Source organism: Megascapheus bottae, chromosome 17, assembly GCF_031878675.1.
Source record: "Megascapheus bottae isolate mThoBot1 chromosome 17, mThoBot2.hap1, whole genome shotgun sequence".
In the NCBI taxonomy this organism is placed as follows: Eukaryota; Metazoa; Chordata; class Mammalia; order Rodentia; family Geomyidae; genus Megascapheus; species Megascapheus bottae.
This window is the reverse complement of record NC_143525.1, coordinates 16,252,916-16,269,837: the sequence shown is the minus strand read 5'-3', so window position 1 is coordinate 16,269,837 and position 16,922 is coordinate 16,252,916. Positions and strand designations below refer to the sequence as shown.

Here is a 16,922-nt window from a genome sequence, read left to right as displayed (position 1 = left end):
ATATCAACAGACTTACTTTTCAGTCCCTTAGTATTATTTGAATGGATAAGGATCTTTTAAAGACTTGGAAGAAAATTCTAAAACATGGAATCGGGCTCTGTTTTGGTTGATTGTCTTCAGTGCTTGAGAAAACTGGTACTCTAGGCTATTTCAAGAGATGGGAATTCAAAGTAAGGCCAGTGAGATAGAGACAATGCTTCTTGATCAGATAGGGAAGAAAAACAACTGAACTGCCCTTTGACATCCCTATGGGAAGCAGAAGGCCAGTAAACTTGTAAAGAATTGGAGGGGAGGGCACACATTCAAAGGCTTGGCTTGTAAAACAATTTCTGTTCAAAACAGCTACCTGAAAGCCTTGTTTGCTACTTTTAAGACATACTTTCCTACACATGGTGGTTTAAGAATAGAACTGGCTGGGTATAGTTGTACCCGACTGCAATGTGAGCTCTAAGGAAGCTGAGGTGGGAGGATTTTGAGTTTGAGGCGAGCTATAATAGTGAGACTCTGTCTTTAACAATAACAGAAAGCCAATATGAGGGTTCATGCTTATTGTATTCCTACTGACTCTGGAGGCAGAGGCAGGAAAATTATGAGTTGGAGGCAGGCATGGCCATCTTAGCCAGATCTTAGCTTGACAATAAAAACAAAGGTTCTGGGAGTACCCTTTTGTAGCTTAAGTGATAGAGTATAAGTCCTTAGGTTCAATCCCCAGTACCACTAGAGGGAGAGGAGAATAGGAACTGTGTCCAGTCAGCTTTCTGAATTTGTCTTTTGATTCAGTGCCTTCAATATCCTATGCTGTGTTGTTCTTCACTGGAACTTTGCTTTTTTTTTTTTTCCTTGATTATGTTTCTCTGGAACTAAAGAAGCTGCTCTATTTGAGTACTTCCCTTAGCTGCAGTCAGTTGTCAAATGTTGCTGCCAGAAACATGACTGGAGGTCTTTTAAGAGCGCATTTAAATTCAGATTGCTATAATCTAATATTTTGGAGACATAATGGTGTCATATGTGATTGTAGTTACAGGATGTGTTATTATACCTAAGTGTAACTTCCTTAATATAAGTGAGTAATGTGCTTTGCTGGTCTGTATTTAAGTATCTCAGCCTATATGCTCTTTTTCAATATAGATGAACAGGAGGCATTGGACTCGATCATGAAAGATTTGGTGGCTCTCCAGATGAGTCGACGTCCCCGGGTATCTGGATATGAGACTATGAAGAACAAGGACCCGGGTCACCCAAATAGGCAGGTATGTGTGTCTTGGGCACAGCTTAACTAGAGTTGTGGTAGAGAACATTTCAAGTGGGAAATATGTGAGAAGTCAAAACTACCGCAGTATCAGGCTTGAATGCTATTGTTTCCTTTTGTGTTCTGTTATATGGTAAGTGATATTTGAACCCAGTCAGGTCTGTGTTCATAATCTGGAGTCCCAAAGCCTTGAGCATAGCGTTTCACCTACAGAGGAAAAACATTATTTCTTCACTTATTTTAGAGCCAATAATCGTATATTTTTTTAACTTTTACTGATTATTTGACAGGTCAGACCCAAGCTCTGTAACTGAAAAGGTTTTCATCTACCTTACAGTGTACACTCAGTTGGCTAGTGATGTAGACCAGTGGTAGAGTGCTCATGCTTATGAAGGTCCTGGGTTTGATGTTCAGCTCTGAAAAACAAAAACAAAAGGAAAACAAACAAAAAACCCACTAGTATGTACTCAGGAAAAATTAAACTAGTTTTGATATTAGCTAACATAAAGTATATTAGGAAGGGAAATTAAAGTGCCACATGATATACTCCAAGGACAATAGTAATTGATTTTGTTGTTATTGTTGCTTCCCATTATTGGCCTAGGTAGGTAAGAGTGCCTGTTTTATTGACACCCATAAATCCTGTGTGCATCTTTAGCAAAGTGTCTTTCTCTCTTTACTGTTCTCTCTTTCTTTCCCCTTTTCTCCCCCTCCTTCCCACTTTCTCTCCTTCTCTTCTTATCTTTCTCCCTCTCTTCCTCTTTCACCCTCTTTCCCTCCTTTCTTTCTTTATGCAAGTCTTGGCCTGGGGCTACTGCTCTACCACTTGAGCCACAACTTCACTTTTGACTTTTTGAGGGTTAACTGGAGATGAAAGTATCACAGATTTGTCTGCCCATGCTGATTCCAAACCACAATCTTCAGATCTCAACCTACTGAGTAGCTAAAATTATAGGTGGCTAGCTCATTTCTTATTTTTGTTAGTATAGAAATTTGAGTTCTGCTGAGAACCTTCTTACCTCCAATGTTATTGTACCCTATTACCTGGATATTTTGGCCTTTAGAGAATAGTGAGTAGAGGAGGAGCTTTCTTACTTAGTGAGTATCCAGTGCCATATCTGATGGCCGTTTTCTTACCCCCTGGGTACCCAATTCTATATCTGATGGCTATTTTGGACATGTTTGGTGAAAATTTGTCCATGACTTTCTTCCTTGTAGTTCTCTCTTATTAGCTAATCTCTCTCCTCATTTGTATCCTGTCTACCAAGTCTCTAGAACTTTTTCTATTCATGGAACACTGGTGGAGGGGTGTTTGTGTGTCTTTTATTCCACATTATAATAGAAAGGTTAGTTTAGAAAACTGCTTTTTTTTGTTATTGTTAAAATTATCTTATAGAATTGGGGGAACAGTTTGGAACCCATTCTTGTTCCACTTTCATGTATTATTCTGTGTAATTGTGTGGTTCTTTGCTGGTAACTTGTAGTCAAAGCTACTTTGGTAAGGAGTATGTTGCCAGAAGTGAGTCCCCTCCCCCACACTTAAGTCTAATGACCTCACTTTCCTTCCTGTCTTCCTACGGATAGTGTGCTTGCTAACACTGCTCTAGTTAGCTGATCTTTCTCCGGGCTGGACTATTAGAATGGAGAGCAGTTAGTGATTTAAAAAAAAGAAAGAAAGAAAGCTTTCTTTAATTGGAAAGGCTAAGAGGACCAGTCTAAAAAAAAAATATGAGTAGAGATGGTCCTTAGTCATTCCTTAAAGGGAGATTATCTTTTAGGAATCTTTCTGTTTGTAGCCTAAAAGTTGTAATAATAAAAATCCAGCAAGGCACTGATGGCTCACACCTGTAATCCTAGCTGCTCAGAAGGCTGAGATCTGAGAACTGCAATTCAAAGCCAGTCCGGCAAGGAAATCCATGTCTTATGTCCATTTAACCATCAGAAAACTGAAAGTGGCACTGTGGCTCACAGTAGTAGAGTGCTAGCCTTGAGCACAAAAACCTAGGGACAGTGCCAAGACCCAGAGTTCAAGTCTCACGACTGATCAAAAAAAAAACAAAAATCCTGGGCTGGGAATTTGGCCTAGTGGTAGAATGCTTGCCTAGCATGTACAAAGAACTGGGTTTGATTCCTTGGTACCACATACATAGAAAAAAGCTGGAAGTGGTGCTGAGGCTCAAGTGGTAGAACTCTAGCTTGTGAAAGTCCAAGGACAAGGCTCAGGCCCTGAGCTCAAGCCCAGGACTGGCAAAAAATAAAAAAAATTAAAAAAAAATCCTGAAGCCCTGTGGGCTATTGTTTTGTTGTTCTGTTTGTTTCCTGGGGCTTGAATTCTGGGATTTGGCTCTGTCCCTGAGCTCCTTTTTGCTTAAGGCCAGCACTCTACCACTTAATCACAATACCACTTCCAGCATTTTCTGTGATTAATTGGATGATATGAGTCTCATAGATTTTTTTTCTGATCCTCAAATCTCAGTCTCCTAAGTAGCTAGGATTATAGGCATGAGCCACCAACATACGGCCTTGTTTTTTTTTTTTTTCTTTAATATGTGTCTAGTGCCATTATTAGAGTGAAACCAGTGGTTATCCAATTGCAGAAAAGACTGACAATTTGTTCAAAACTACTCTTAAGAGGTACTGTCTCCTAGATTACTTAAATAACATCACACATTTTTATGTAGCATGGAGAGTACAAATTATTTTTTTAATATTTCTATTTTCTAATAACTTTCCTTTTTTTAATTTTTATTTATTTATTTATTTTTTTGCCAGTCCTGGGCTTGAGCTCAGGGCCTGAGCACTGTCCTTGGACTTTCTCAAGGCTAGAGCTCTACCACTTGAGCCTCAGCACCACTTCTGGCTTTTTTTCTATGTATGTGGTACCAAGAAATCGAACCCGGGTCTTCATGCATGCTAGGCAAGCACTTTAACCACTAGGCCAAACTCCCGGCCCCGAGAGTACAAATTATTAACCTTAGTTTTTTTTTGTTTTTAAAGAAAAAACACATCAGCAGCAGCCCAGCCCTCCTGAACAGGCCCACAGTAATAAACGTATGTGCAGGGGCCAGTGAGAAAAAGGAATTTTTGGTAAGGACCCAAATTACCTGTTAAGGCTTTTCATGCTGGACGAATAGAATTCATTTCCCAGGCAAGTTGTTTTAGAGGATTTGTAGATCACTGGTTACTTATTACCTGTGTTCTAAGCCTCTAGTTACAATTTCTCACAATACTACTTAACAGCCTCTTTCAATGCTGGCTAAAAAATTTCTGCCATGCAGTTTTTATGATGTCTATATGTACCTACCTAGGCACATGTGACTATATTGAGGAACTGAATTTGGATTGTTTTGTTTTGTTTTTTGTGGTTTGGGGGATAGAGGGTATTGCTTCTCCTGGGCTTAAATTCTGGGCCTGGGCACTTTCTTGATCTCTTTTGCTCAAGGCTAGTGCACTACCACTTTGAGCTACAATTCTGGTTTTCTGATGGTTAATTGGAGATAAAGCTCATAGATTTTCCTGCCCAGGCTGGCTTTGAACCATGATCCTCAGATCTCAGCCTCCTGAGTAGTTAGGATTACAGACATAAGTCACCAATGTCAGGATTATTGTGATTTTAATGGTTAGGACATAGAATGAATGAAACCAATTTTTATGCCAAGTGTCGATACTTAGGAGGAAAGAGGAATAAAATATCAAAATCTAGCTGAGTTGGAGACATTGCTTAAGTGATAAAGGGACAGCTGAACAAGCAAGCTGAATTAAGAGTGTGAGGCCATATTTAAATACCAGAACCAATAGAAAATTAAAAAGGAAAGAAAGAAAGCAAGCAAACAAGCAAGCAAGAAAGAAAGAAAGAAAAAAAAGAAAGAGGTACTGTGTCTTAAGGGGTAGGGCGGTAACCTTGAGCTGAAGAGCTCAGGGACAATGCCCAAGCACAGAGTTCAAGTCCCACAACCAACAAAAAAAAAAAGGAAAAAGAAAAAGAAAGATCTAACTAAAATGACTAAGAGATGCCAAATTGGGCTAAGAAATGTCAAATTTGACCATGATTCAAACTGCAGAGTCACAGTTGAAGGCAGCCAATTATTCTGGCTGGTGTTTATTCCATGGTGGAATGGTGTTGGCAGAGACAAACAACTCTTCAGTGAAAGAATGGCAATATTGGCTACAAGGCTGAATTGAGATTGGCACAGCCTCATAAGGCATAGCAAGGAAAGCCAGGGGATCTGGGTTCATCGATTTGTTTAGGGATGAGGCCTAGAAGAACCAGGGAACCTAATTAAATCTGCTTGCCAAGACTTTAGACATTTTCTTCCCCAAGTAAACAAACTTGGTAACTAATTGAAAGAAAGACTACATTTGAGAACAAGTAAGCATTCTGAGCAGGCTAATGAGGTGGTCAGCTATGAACTGTTCTCAGGAGGCAGGTTCTATACTATTTGCATTCTCCCTTCTGTCCTTTTGGCCCTCAGATGCCTGTGACAGCATATAAGTGACTGAATTCTTAGGTGTATGACACATCTTAGGCGTGGCTGGATGGCTTTTGCAGGCCATGATGTGCAACATCCTTTCAGCATTCATGTCTCAATGCTTATCAGTGAGTACTAGTCCTTTATTAGGGCTGACAGTTTAGGTAGGTGAAAAGAACACAGGGACAGGGGAGGGAGGTGGGATCATAGAATTGTTGGTTAATCGTCTACTGACATGAGATTTTACCATTTACAATGTGCTTTCTACAGCCATAGTTCACAGCACTGCCAGTCATGAGCATGTGTTCAATATTTTGAAGTTCACAGAGCTTTTACACAAAGGTATTGAGTAGAGTCAGGTAGTCGACCCAGATCTGATACCTAATCACAATCATTTTACTAACTATGACTCTTATAATCTTTCTGAACTTCCATTTTTCCATTTGAAATATGGACATAATTAGTACCCTCTATGTCTACTTCTTAACTTCGTTGTAAAATCATAGACAATATATAAAGTATTTTGTACGTTGTAAAATAATGTACAAATGAAGCTGGGTAGTAGCTCACACCTAGCTACTCAGAAGGCGTAGATCAGAGGATCATGGTTTGAAGCCAGCCTCAGCAGGAAAGTCTGTGAAACTCTTATCGATGACCACCTAAAAAGTAGAAATGGACCTGTGGCTCAAAGTGGTATTGTGCTAGCCCCGAGCAAAAAAGCTCAGGAACAGTCCCCACACCTCGAATTTAAGCCCCCCAGTTAACAACAACAAAAAGTACAAATGGGGGCCGGGAGTTTGGCCTACTGGTAGAGTGCTTGCCCAGCATACATAAAGACCTGGGTTTGACTCCTCGGTACCACATACATAGAAAAAGCCAGAAATGGCGTTGTGGCTCAAGTGGTAGAGCTCTAGCCTTGAGAAAGTCCAAGAACAGTGCTCAGGCCCTGAGTTCAAGCCCTGGGACTGGCAAAAAAAAAAAGTACAAATGTAAAATTGTAGTGATTATATCACTTCTATTATGATCTGGCACTGTGGATGTGAGCTTTAGGAAAAGTTAAAACTATTTTTAACTAGTCTATATAGTGTAAGGCAATTAAAGGAATAAGGTTTTTCCACTTTAATGGAGTGTCATTATTGACTATCCAATTGAGAGTAGTTTTGTTCTGTTTTGTTTTTTGCTGATACTGGGACTTGAACTCAGGACCTGACCTGCTCTTACTTGACTTTTTCACTCACAGCTGGTGCTTTACCACTTGAGCCATGATACCACATCCATGTTTGATGTTTTTCTTCAAACTTTGAGCTCCAGCCTTATTTCTTAAGTATCTCAATGGCAAGAGAAATAGAATCCTTATTCCACAGAACTCCCTTTTCCCTTTGAATTTTTATCAGAATGGCAAGTAGATGCTTAAATAGCATCAGTGGTCTAGACCTGACTCCCCAGATGTTCACTAATGCATATTTGTAATGGAAATCTGCTTTTCTCATGGCAGAACACAAGCAGGCTGGGGCTATCAGCTCTAGAGGAAGAAAATTCTAGGGGCTAATATTCTTGCATGATCAGTGATTGAGAAGACTGCTTTCTGCTTTTACTGTGAATCATCCTAGGACTTTTCTTTCTTTCAAAGACAGGCTGCCAGTTTAAAAATAAGAAATTATAGCACATAGCCTATGATCATCAGCAGCATTATTTTGCCAGTACTAGAGTTTGAACTCAGGACCTTATACTTGCTCAGCTGATGCTATCTCACATGAACTATATCAACAGCGTGTCTTTTTGCTGGTTATGTGGAAATGTAATCTCCTGGAGTTTTCTATCCAGGATGTCATATCCTTCAAATCTCAGCTTCCTGGAGTAGCTACAATTACAGGCATGAGCTACTGCTGTTCAGTCCTAATTTTGTGTGTGTGTGTGTGTGTATGATAAAGTAGGCTTCATTTATCTCACATTGAGCTACAGTGATTTTCCTGAGTCACCCTTTTTTTTTTCTTTTTGCCAGTCCTGGGGCTTGAGCTCAGAGCCTGGGCACTGTCCTTGTGCTTTCTCAAGGCTAGTGCTCTACCTCTTGAACCACAGCACCATTTCTGGCTTTTTCTGTGTATGTGGTATTGAGGAATCAAAAGGCAAGCAATCTACCACTAGGCCATGCTCCCGGCCCCATGAGTTACCCTGATAAATAAAAATTTTAAGGGTTGTGTATATAACCTATTGATAGAGTGCTTATCTAGCATGTGTGAGACGCTAGGTTCAATCCTCAGTACCATAAACTACACAGAAAACTGACTTGGCAAATTGTTTTGTTGCCAAATCAGTTTGGCAACAAAACTTAACATTGTACTGTGTTAACAAATACACCACAGGTTTCAGTGACTTGACAATATGACAGTATGTTCAGTATTAGGAGGGGGAAGACTCTTTTTCACAAGTCACTAATCTGTGTTAAAGGAAACCTCACTGTGTGTGTGTGTGTGTGTGTGTGTGTGTGTGTGTGCTCGCGCATGTGCACACACATGTTTGCCAGTCCTGGGGCTTCAACTCAGGGCCTGGGCACTGTCCCTGAGCCTTTTTTTTTGTTGTTCAAGGCTAGCACTCCACCACTTGAGCCACAGCACCACTTCTCACTTTTTCTGCTCAGGGCCTGGGCACTGTCCTTGTGCTTTCTCAAGGCTAGTGCTCTACCTCTTGAGCTATAGCACCAGTTTTGGCTTTTTCTGTGTATGTGGTACTGATAAACTGAACCCAGGGCTTCATGCATTCTAGGCAGGCACTCTACCACTAAGCCACATTCCCAGCCCCAACCCCACTATCTTGAGACATGCAACGGACAGGGAAGCACATAGAGCTTAATTCCCTCCCCAGCTCTTGATCAGAACTAGGCCCAAAGGCCCAAACTAGGAAATGCAGAAGAGCACTGGAAATACCTATAAGCATTTTACCACTGCTCTCACAGAGGAAAGAAACATCATGCACTCTACAGAAGATATAGTTGCATTCTCTCTCTCTCTCTCTCTGTTTTTCTTTCTCTCTCTCCCAAATGTGTATTTTAAACACTCTTGATCCTAAATAAAACAATTTTGGCTAAAAGATAAACATCTTTTTTGGTGGTATTGAGTTTTGAATTCAGAGCTTTTTGCTTGCTAGGCAAGTACTCTATTACTTGAGCCATATCTCCAGCCCTTTTTGCTTTAGTTAATCTTCAGGTAGGGTCTTCTTTTACTCAGGGCTGGTCTCAAACCAAGACCTGCCTATTAACTGGTTAATAGTAGCCCAAAGAGGGGAAGAAAGCCAGGAGTCAAAAGTCGTAGTCAGCGCTGGGTACTGGTGGCTCATGCTTATAATCCTAGCTACTCAGGAGGCTGAAATCTGAGGATTGTAGTTCAAAGCCTGGAAAGTCTATGAGACTATCTCCAATTAAACACTAAAAAAAAGTCAGAAGTGGAACTGTGGCTCAAGTGGTAGAACACTAACTTTGAGCATTAAACTCAGGGACAGTGCCTAGGTACTGAGTTCAAGCCCTAGGATGGACAGACAGATACATACACACACACACACACACCCCTATAGTCATGTGGGAGAAGGGATGAGAAAAGACATAAAAAAGAGGAATCAGCAAACAAACAGAAGTGGCTGGAATAGAAGCAGGTTCCCTAGTCTAGAACAGAGCCTGAAAAGTCAAATAGGACTTGGCTACTAGAGCAGAATGCCTCAGAAAGGTCAAGGAGAGTGGTTGCCGGGAAGAAATTGAATAAGTTATCTTTATCTGAACCTCCCCTTTTCATGGCTTATTGTTAGCCCAAGAGAAGTGTCTCAGATTTCAGAACTTGGCACATTTGTATATACCTTGGAGGCCTGCATCCTGCTCTGGGACAGTTGTCATGGCAGCAGAGAAGGCGTTTCCACTACTTACTAGTCATGAGTTTGGTCAGGCTTGAGTAGAATGAAGTAAAAGCTTAATTGCCTTTTTGATTAATTTCATGTAGCAGTGTTTGGGTTATGACCCATTAAGAAATAAATTTAGTTCCTTTAGTCCTGTTAAAGGGATTGGGAGGTTTCTAAATAGGTGTATCTAAATATAATGTTCCAGTTAAAGAATGAGGGCTTTTGGCTGCGAGTTTGGCCTAGTGGTAGAGTGCTTGCCTAGCATGCACGAAGATCCGGGTTTAATTCCTCTGTACCACATACATAGAAAAAAGCCAGGAATGGTGCTGTGGCTCAAGTGGTAGAGCTCTAGCCTTGAGAAAGTCTAAGGACAGTGCTCAGGCCCTGAGCCCAAACTCCAGGGGGCACAAAAAAAAAAAAAAAAAAATGAGGGCTTTTGCCAGATGTGGTGGTAAATGCCTATAATCCTAAGTACTTGAGAGGCTGGGGCAGTATTTTGAGCAGCCTCAAACTCAAGACCTGAGACCCTATCTCAAAAAAAAACAAGCTAAGAAACAAACTGGGTCTTCACGCATGTTAGACAAGCACTTTACCACTGTCAAACTCCTGGCCTGAAAGCTACTATTTTTTTTAACCATTTTTTCCTTTTCTGTACTTGTACTGAGGATTGAACTCAGAGTTTTGAGTTTTCCCCCAACAAACTGCTACGCCTCCAGTCTACCACAATTTATTGTGTTAAAGAAGCAAAAAGATAAAATTTAACTCCAAAGAAATCTGAGGAAATTGAATAAATTATGGACTTCAGTTAACTTATCGATGTCAATTAATCATAACAAAAGGAAGTATAGGGCTGGGAATGTGGCTTAGTGGTAGAGTGATTGCCTAGCATGCAAGAAACCCTGGGTTCAATTCCTCAGTACCACATAAACGGAAAAAATACAGAAGTGGCACTGTGGCTCACGTGATAAAGTGCTAGCCTTGAGCAAAAGTAGCTCAGGTCAGTGCCTAGGCCCTGAGCTCAAGCCTGAGGACTGGGGAATAAGAGGGAGAGGAAGTATACTGTACTAATACAAGATGTTAATAACAGGAATGACTTGGTTGAGGGAGGAAAGAGTCTATTGGAACTTTGATCTGTCTACTAATTTTTTTAGATCTAAAACTGTTTGATCTAGTGGTAGAGTGTTTACCTAGCATATACCAAGACCCAGGTTTGATTCCTTGGAACCACAGACATAGAAAAAGCCAGAAGTGGTGCTGTGGCTCAAGCGGTAGAGCACTAGCCTTGAAAAAGCCCAAGGACAGTGCTCAGGCCCGGAGTTAAGTTCCCAAGACTGGTAATAATAATAATAATAATAATAATAATAATAATAATAATAGTAGTAGTAATGAAAAGAAGAAGAAGAAGAAGAAGAACAACAACTAGTATACCAGCTCTTCTGGGTTGTGGGCTATGGATAGGAGCACTGAAAAGTTGTGGTAATCTACCTTGCATACAGGACTTGAAGTTTGCTAAGCACTTAGGATCCTCCAAGGCCTGGGCAGCTGGAGGTGGCATGTCAGAAGGCAGTGCGTGTTGGGGCTCATCATGCTTTGAATGGCTCTGACTATCACTGTATAGCATTTTAGGGGAAGGAAAAAAGAGGTCAGGGAAAAAACTTCAGTCCCCTATATAAACCTTGACTGATAACAGTAGTTTCTTCTACATTACTCCTCCACCCTCCCATTTGCCTGTGTGTCTAGAATGCAGATCATATAGGAACACACTCCCTTCCTGGTTTCTCACTCCCATCTACCCACAATCTGAACCAAAGGCTCCTCTGTGGTTCTCCAGCTTGCTGTATGATTAGTAGCCCAATCTCTTGGTTCTGATTCCACTGTTATTCCTGATATAGGAACTTGTCATTTCTTTCTGAGTTCCAAATAAATCATATAAGTCAGGCCACATAAAGTTTTTTTTCCTGGTGTTTCCTTCCTTCCTTCCTTCCTTCCTTCCTTCCTTCCTTCCTTCCTTCCTTCCTTCCTTCCTTCCTTTGTTTTTAATGATCTTTGGGGCTTGAACTCAGAACTAGGGCACTGTCCCTGAGCCTCCGTGTGTTCAAGTCTAGCACTCTACCACTTGAGCCACACAGTGCCACTTTTAGCTTTTTCTGTGTAGTTTATTGGAGATAAGAGTCTTACAAACTGGTGCTTCACACCCCAATTCTCATATTTCGCCCTCCTGATTTGCTAGGGTTACAGGCATGAGCCACTGGCACCTGGCTCCAGTGTTTCTTCTGAAGGTGTGTGTGTGAGTGAAATAAACCTCATTTGCTACTTTGACGCTAATTTGAAATACAACTTGATAATTAAGAGTGAGGCTTCTGCTGGGCATGATGGCTCACACCTGTAATCTTAGATACTCAGGAGGCTGAGGTCTGAGAATCATAGTTCGAAGCTAGCCTGGGCACTAACGTCCATGAAACTCTTATCGCCAATTAACCACCAGAAAATGGGAAGTGAGGCTGTGGCTTAATGAGGCAGAGTGCTAGCCTTGAACTAAAGAGTTCAGGGATAAGCGCTCAGGCCCAGAAAAGCCCCACGACTGACAAACAAACAAACAAACAAATAAAAGTGAGGCTTCCAGATCTAAATCCTAGTTCTTCCATAAGAAGTTGAATTACAATGAGGTTAAGTATGTGCTTGTCCATCCATGTCTGTGCCACCCTCCCCAAAGCCCCTGCCCCCAGCTCATGACTTGACTTGACCTTGGGAAAATTTAACTTTATTGTAATGCAGTTTCTTATAAGAATAGCTCAGTTTTGCTTGGTTCTGGTAACTCATGCCTGTAATCCTATCTATTCAGGAGGCTGAAATCTGAGGATCACAATTTAAAGCCAGCCTGGACAGGAAATTCCATGAGATTCTTATTTTCAATTATATACCACAGAACCAGAAGTGGTGCTATGACTCAAAGTGATAGAGCTCTAGCCTTAAGTGTAAAAGCTAAAAGCCATGGGCCGGGAGTTTGGCCTAGTGGTTAAAGTGCTTGCCTAGCATGCATGAAGACCCGGGTTCGATTCCTCGGTACCACATACATAGAAAAAAGCTGGAAGTGGTGCTGAGGCTCAAGTGGTAGAGCTCTAGCCTTGAGAAAGTCCAAGGACAGTGCTCAGGCCCTGAGCTCAAGCCCAGGACTGGCAAAAAAAAAAAAAAAAAAAAAGCTAAAAGCCATCACCCAAGCTCTGAGCTCAAGTCCCAGGACCAACAAAATAAATAAGTAAATAAGAATTTCTTTTGTTTTGTCCTGCCAGTCCTGGGGCTTGCACCCAGGACCTTGGCACAGGGCCTGGGCACTGTCCCTGAGCTTCTTTTGCTCAAGGCTACATTTCTCCCACTTAAGCCACAGCACTTCTTCCAGCCTTTGCTGTTTATATGGTACTGAGGACTCAAAACCAGGGCTTCATCCATGCTAGGCAAGCACTCTAGTGTGTTTTCTGTGTGTGTATGTCTGTGTATATAAATATATATGTGTATAGGTGATATTGGGGTTTAAACTCTGGGCCTTGTGATTGCTACGTTGCCATGATACCACTGAGCCAAGTCTCTAGGCCTGCTTTTTTTTTTTTTTTTTTTTCACTTTTGAACTGTCCTTTATTTGGCAGTTACACAAATCACACATTCATGTGGTTGATGTCTTTGACTCCCTTTGGGGAATTTGTCCTTTTTTTTTTTCTTGCCAGTCCTGGGCTTGAGCTCAGGGCCTGAGCACTGTCCTTGGACTTTCTCAAGGCTAGAGCTCTACCACTTGAGCCTCAGCACCACTTCTGGCTTTTTTGTATGTATGTGGTACCAAGGAATCGAACCCGGGTATTCGTGCATGCTAGGCAAGCACTCTACCACTAGGCTAAACTCCCGGCCCTAGGCCTGCTTTTTGCTGGTTATTTTTCACATATAGTCTCTCTTTCTGCTTGGGTATCCTGAGCCTCTCAATAAGTCTACTTTAGGCTTCTTGTGCTTGGGACTACAGGCATACTCTGGACATTTCTGCCCTGATGCCTTAAAACCTTGGTTTTTCCAATCACATTCTCTCTTATAGCTTGGGGTAACAGCTATGCATTACTGTGCCCAGCTATTATTTCTACCCAGCTAATGTAGTAAATATTAATAGTTGTAATTCACATGAATGAAGTCTCACTGGAATGAATCCTCAATCATGTTTAGAACTAAATTACAGCCACAGTTTCAATTCAGTGGGTTGGAAGATAATTCTGTATCCTAATCCCTTGGGAAAGGAAGTCTTATATATACTCTTCATTTCTTTTAAACTCTCCTTTTTGTCATATTCTTTGACTTCTATGTTTTTCTCATGGTTAGAAAACCTGAAACACTTTTATTTCTCTCCAGCCACAATCTGTTAGTCTTTCTCAGTATAATTTTATTTATTTATTGTTACAAAGGTGATATTCAGAGGAGTTACAATTACATTAACCAGGTAATGATCTCATTTCTTTTTGGACAATATTACCTCTTTCCTCTCTCAGTATAATTTTCATTCATCATCTGTGAACTTTCCTTTTCTTTCTTTCTTTTTCTTTTGGTCAGTGCTGGGGCTTGAACTCAGGCCTGAGCACTGTCCTTGGGGTTTCTCAAGGCCTAGTGTTGTATCACTTGAGCCACAGCACCAGTTCCGACTTTTTCTATGTATGTGGTACAAGGAATCGAACCTGGGTCTTCATGCGTACTAGGCTACACAGCTTGACCCTATTTGCTGTTTTTGTTTTTGGTTTTTTTTAATGGTCTTTTCCTTGATAACTGTTGATTTATTCTGTAATACCTATTTCCCTCTCTTCTCATTTTCTTTTCTTTTTTTTTTTTTTTTTTTTTTTTTTTTGGTTGTAGTACTGGGATTTGAGCTCAGGGCTTTTTTGCTTTCTGCACTGAGGCTGTACTACTTAAGACAAACTCCCAGCCCTATTTTTGCTTGTTACTTTTGAGATGGGGTCTTACGAATTATTTCTGCCCCATCTGGCCTTAAAATTGAGATCCTTCTTCTCTTAGCTTCCCAAGTAGCTAGGGTTACAGATATGAGCCACCAACATCCAACTTTTGTTATTTTCTTAAGCCCCCTCAAGTTGCTCATTTACCCCAATATCTCTTTCTCTTTCTTTAAAAATAATCAAAAAGCTCTATTTCTCCTTGTTTTTCTTTTATTTTTTCTTTTTAACTTAAAGAATATTTTTGTGTAGTGCTGGGGGTCAACCCAAGGCCTCATGAGTGCTATGCAAGTACTAGCAATGAGCTACATCCTGAGTGCCAGCATCTCCTCTCCTCTTTCCTCCCCTCTCCTCCCTTCCTTTCTACTCACTCTTCTCTCAAAAAGGAATTAGATCTCACTGTGTTGCCAAACTAACCTCAAACTCCTGAGCTCTTGCTAACCTCCTGTCTCAGTCTCCTGGATCTGGGACTATAGGCCCAAGGCACTACATCTTGCTTACTTCTCCTTATTTTAAACATTTACACACAGTTCTGTTCTTCAGTTCCTTCAGCCATTTTACAGAATATTACATATCATATTCTTTGCTTAGTACTTGGGATATACAACAGGATAAATATGATTTTTGCTCTCCCAGATGTTACAGGTTACCCAGGTCACTTTGGATACAGCTAGGAAAGAAGGAAGCTATCCTGCACAAGAGGTGATATGGTAGGAGCAGTTCCAGAATCAGTTGTAGAAATGGATAAGATTAGAAAGTTGCTGTGTATGGTTCAGAGCCAGCCCAGGTACAAAAGTCCATGAGACTCTTATCTCCAGTTAACCACCAGAAAACCAGAAGTGGTGCTGTGGCTCAAGTGGTAGAGTGGTAACCTTGAGCTGAAGAGCTCAGGGATAGCACTCAGGCCCAGAGTTCAAGACCCACGACTGACCAAAAAGAAAAAGAAGAAAAAAAAAAAGAAGGCCAGGAGTTTGGCCTAGTGGTAGAGTGCTTGCCTAGCATGCATGAAGAAAGAAAATAAGAAAGAAAAAAAGAAAGAAAGAAAGAGAGAGAGAGAGAAAGAAAGAAGGAGAGAAAGAAAGAAAGTTAATTGCTGTGTAAAAGTATAACACTTGGTAATGACAGTTTCTGGCGGGGTTGTGAAGAAAAAGGAACCCTACTACAGTGCTGGTGGGAATGCAGACTAGTTCAGCCACTCTGGAAAGCAGTGTGGAGGTTTCTTAAAGAACTGAAAATAGACTTTCCCTACGAGCCCGCCATACCACTTCTGGGCACCTATCCTAAACATCATGACCCAAGATATTATAAGGACACCTGCTCAGCTATGTTCATCTTTGCACTATTCACAATAGCCAGGCAATGGAAACAAGCCAGATGCCCTACTGCAGATGAATGGATACAGAAAATGTGGTATATATACACAATGGAATTCTACATAGCCAACAGACAAGATAAAATAATGGCATTCACAGGGAAATGGATGAATCTAGAGCGAATCATGTTGAGTGAGATAAGTCAAGACCTAAGAACAAAAGGTGCATGGTATCCTTAATATGTGGCTATTAAATCCAAAGAGTACAAGAGCGAGGACTCAATAATTGTATACCCAAAGCTATGGACATGGTAATGGAAATATAAACATAACTATATAGACATAAAAACCTATGACTCTATAGACATGTTTTATTTCTTAAATTAATATGTTTCTATGACATACAAACCCTTAGCCTAATTTTGATTAAGTTCTAAATACTAAGTCCCAGTGATTATAAATAGAGATTCCCTCCTTGAACACTTGTTTGTTAAACTTGTCATTTAAAATATGATGTAGGCCGGGAGTTTGGCCTAGTGGTTAAAGTGCTTGCCTAGCATGCACGAGGACCTGGGTTCGATTCCTCGGTACCACATACATAGAAAAAAAATAAAAAAATAAAATAAAATATGATGTAAAAATCAACATTAATAAATTCTAAAAAAAAAAAAAGTATAACACTTGGGCTGTGGCAACCATCTTGGGTTCTTTTTTTTTTTTTTTTTTGGCCAGTTCCAGGGCTTGAACTCAAGGCCTGAGCACTGTCCTTAGGCTTTTCTCAAGGCTATCACTCTACCACTTGAGCTCACAGCACCACTTACTGCTTTTTCTGTGTCTGTGGTACTGAGGAGTTGAACCCAGGGCTTCTTGCATGCTAGGTAAGCATTCTACCATTAGGCTGCACTCCTGGTCCCACCATCTTGGAGCCTTACGCCTTAGGGTTTTGTTGTCCAAAGTTAAAATTGGAAATTGTAAGTCATTGAAAAGGGAAACCCCTCTGTGTAGAGGAAGTGGACCAGAATCCATCAGGTGTTTGC

General features: G+C 40.8%; 1 protein-coding gene across 1 annotated transcript in view; it reads left to right on the top strand.

The window, feature by feature from the left end:
* Map3k3 (mitogen-activated protein kinase kinase kinase 3) overlaps positions 1–16,922 on the top strand; it is a 70,133-nt gene that overhangs the window by 12,377 nt on the left and 40,834 nt on the right. The window contains exons 2-3 of the mRNA XM_090349961.1: positions 1,129–1,250; positions 4,247–4,336. Coding sequence (XP_090206087.1) covers positions 1,129–1,250; positions 4,247–4,336 — 212 coding nt within the window. The remainder of the gene's footprint in view (positions 1–1,128; positions 1,251–4,246; positions 4,337–16,922) is intronic.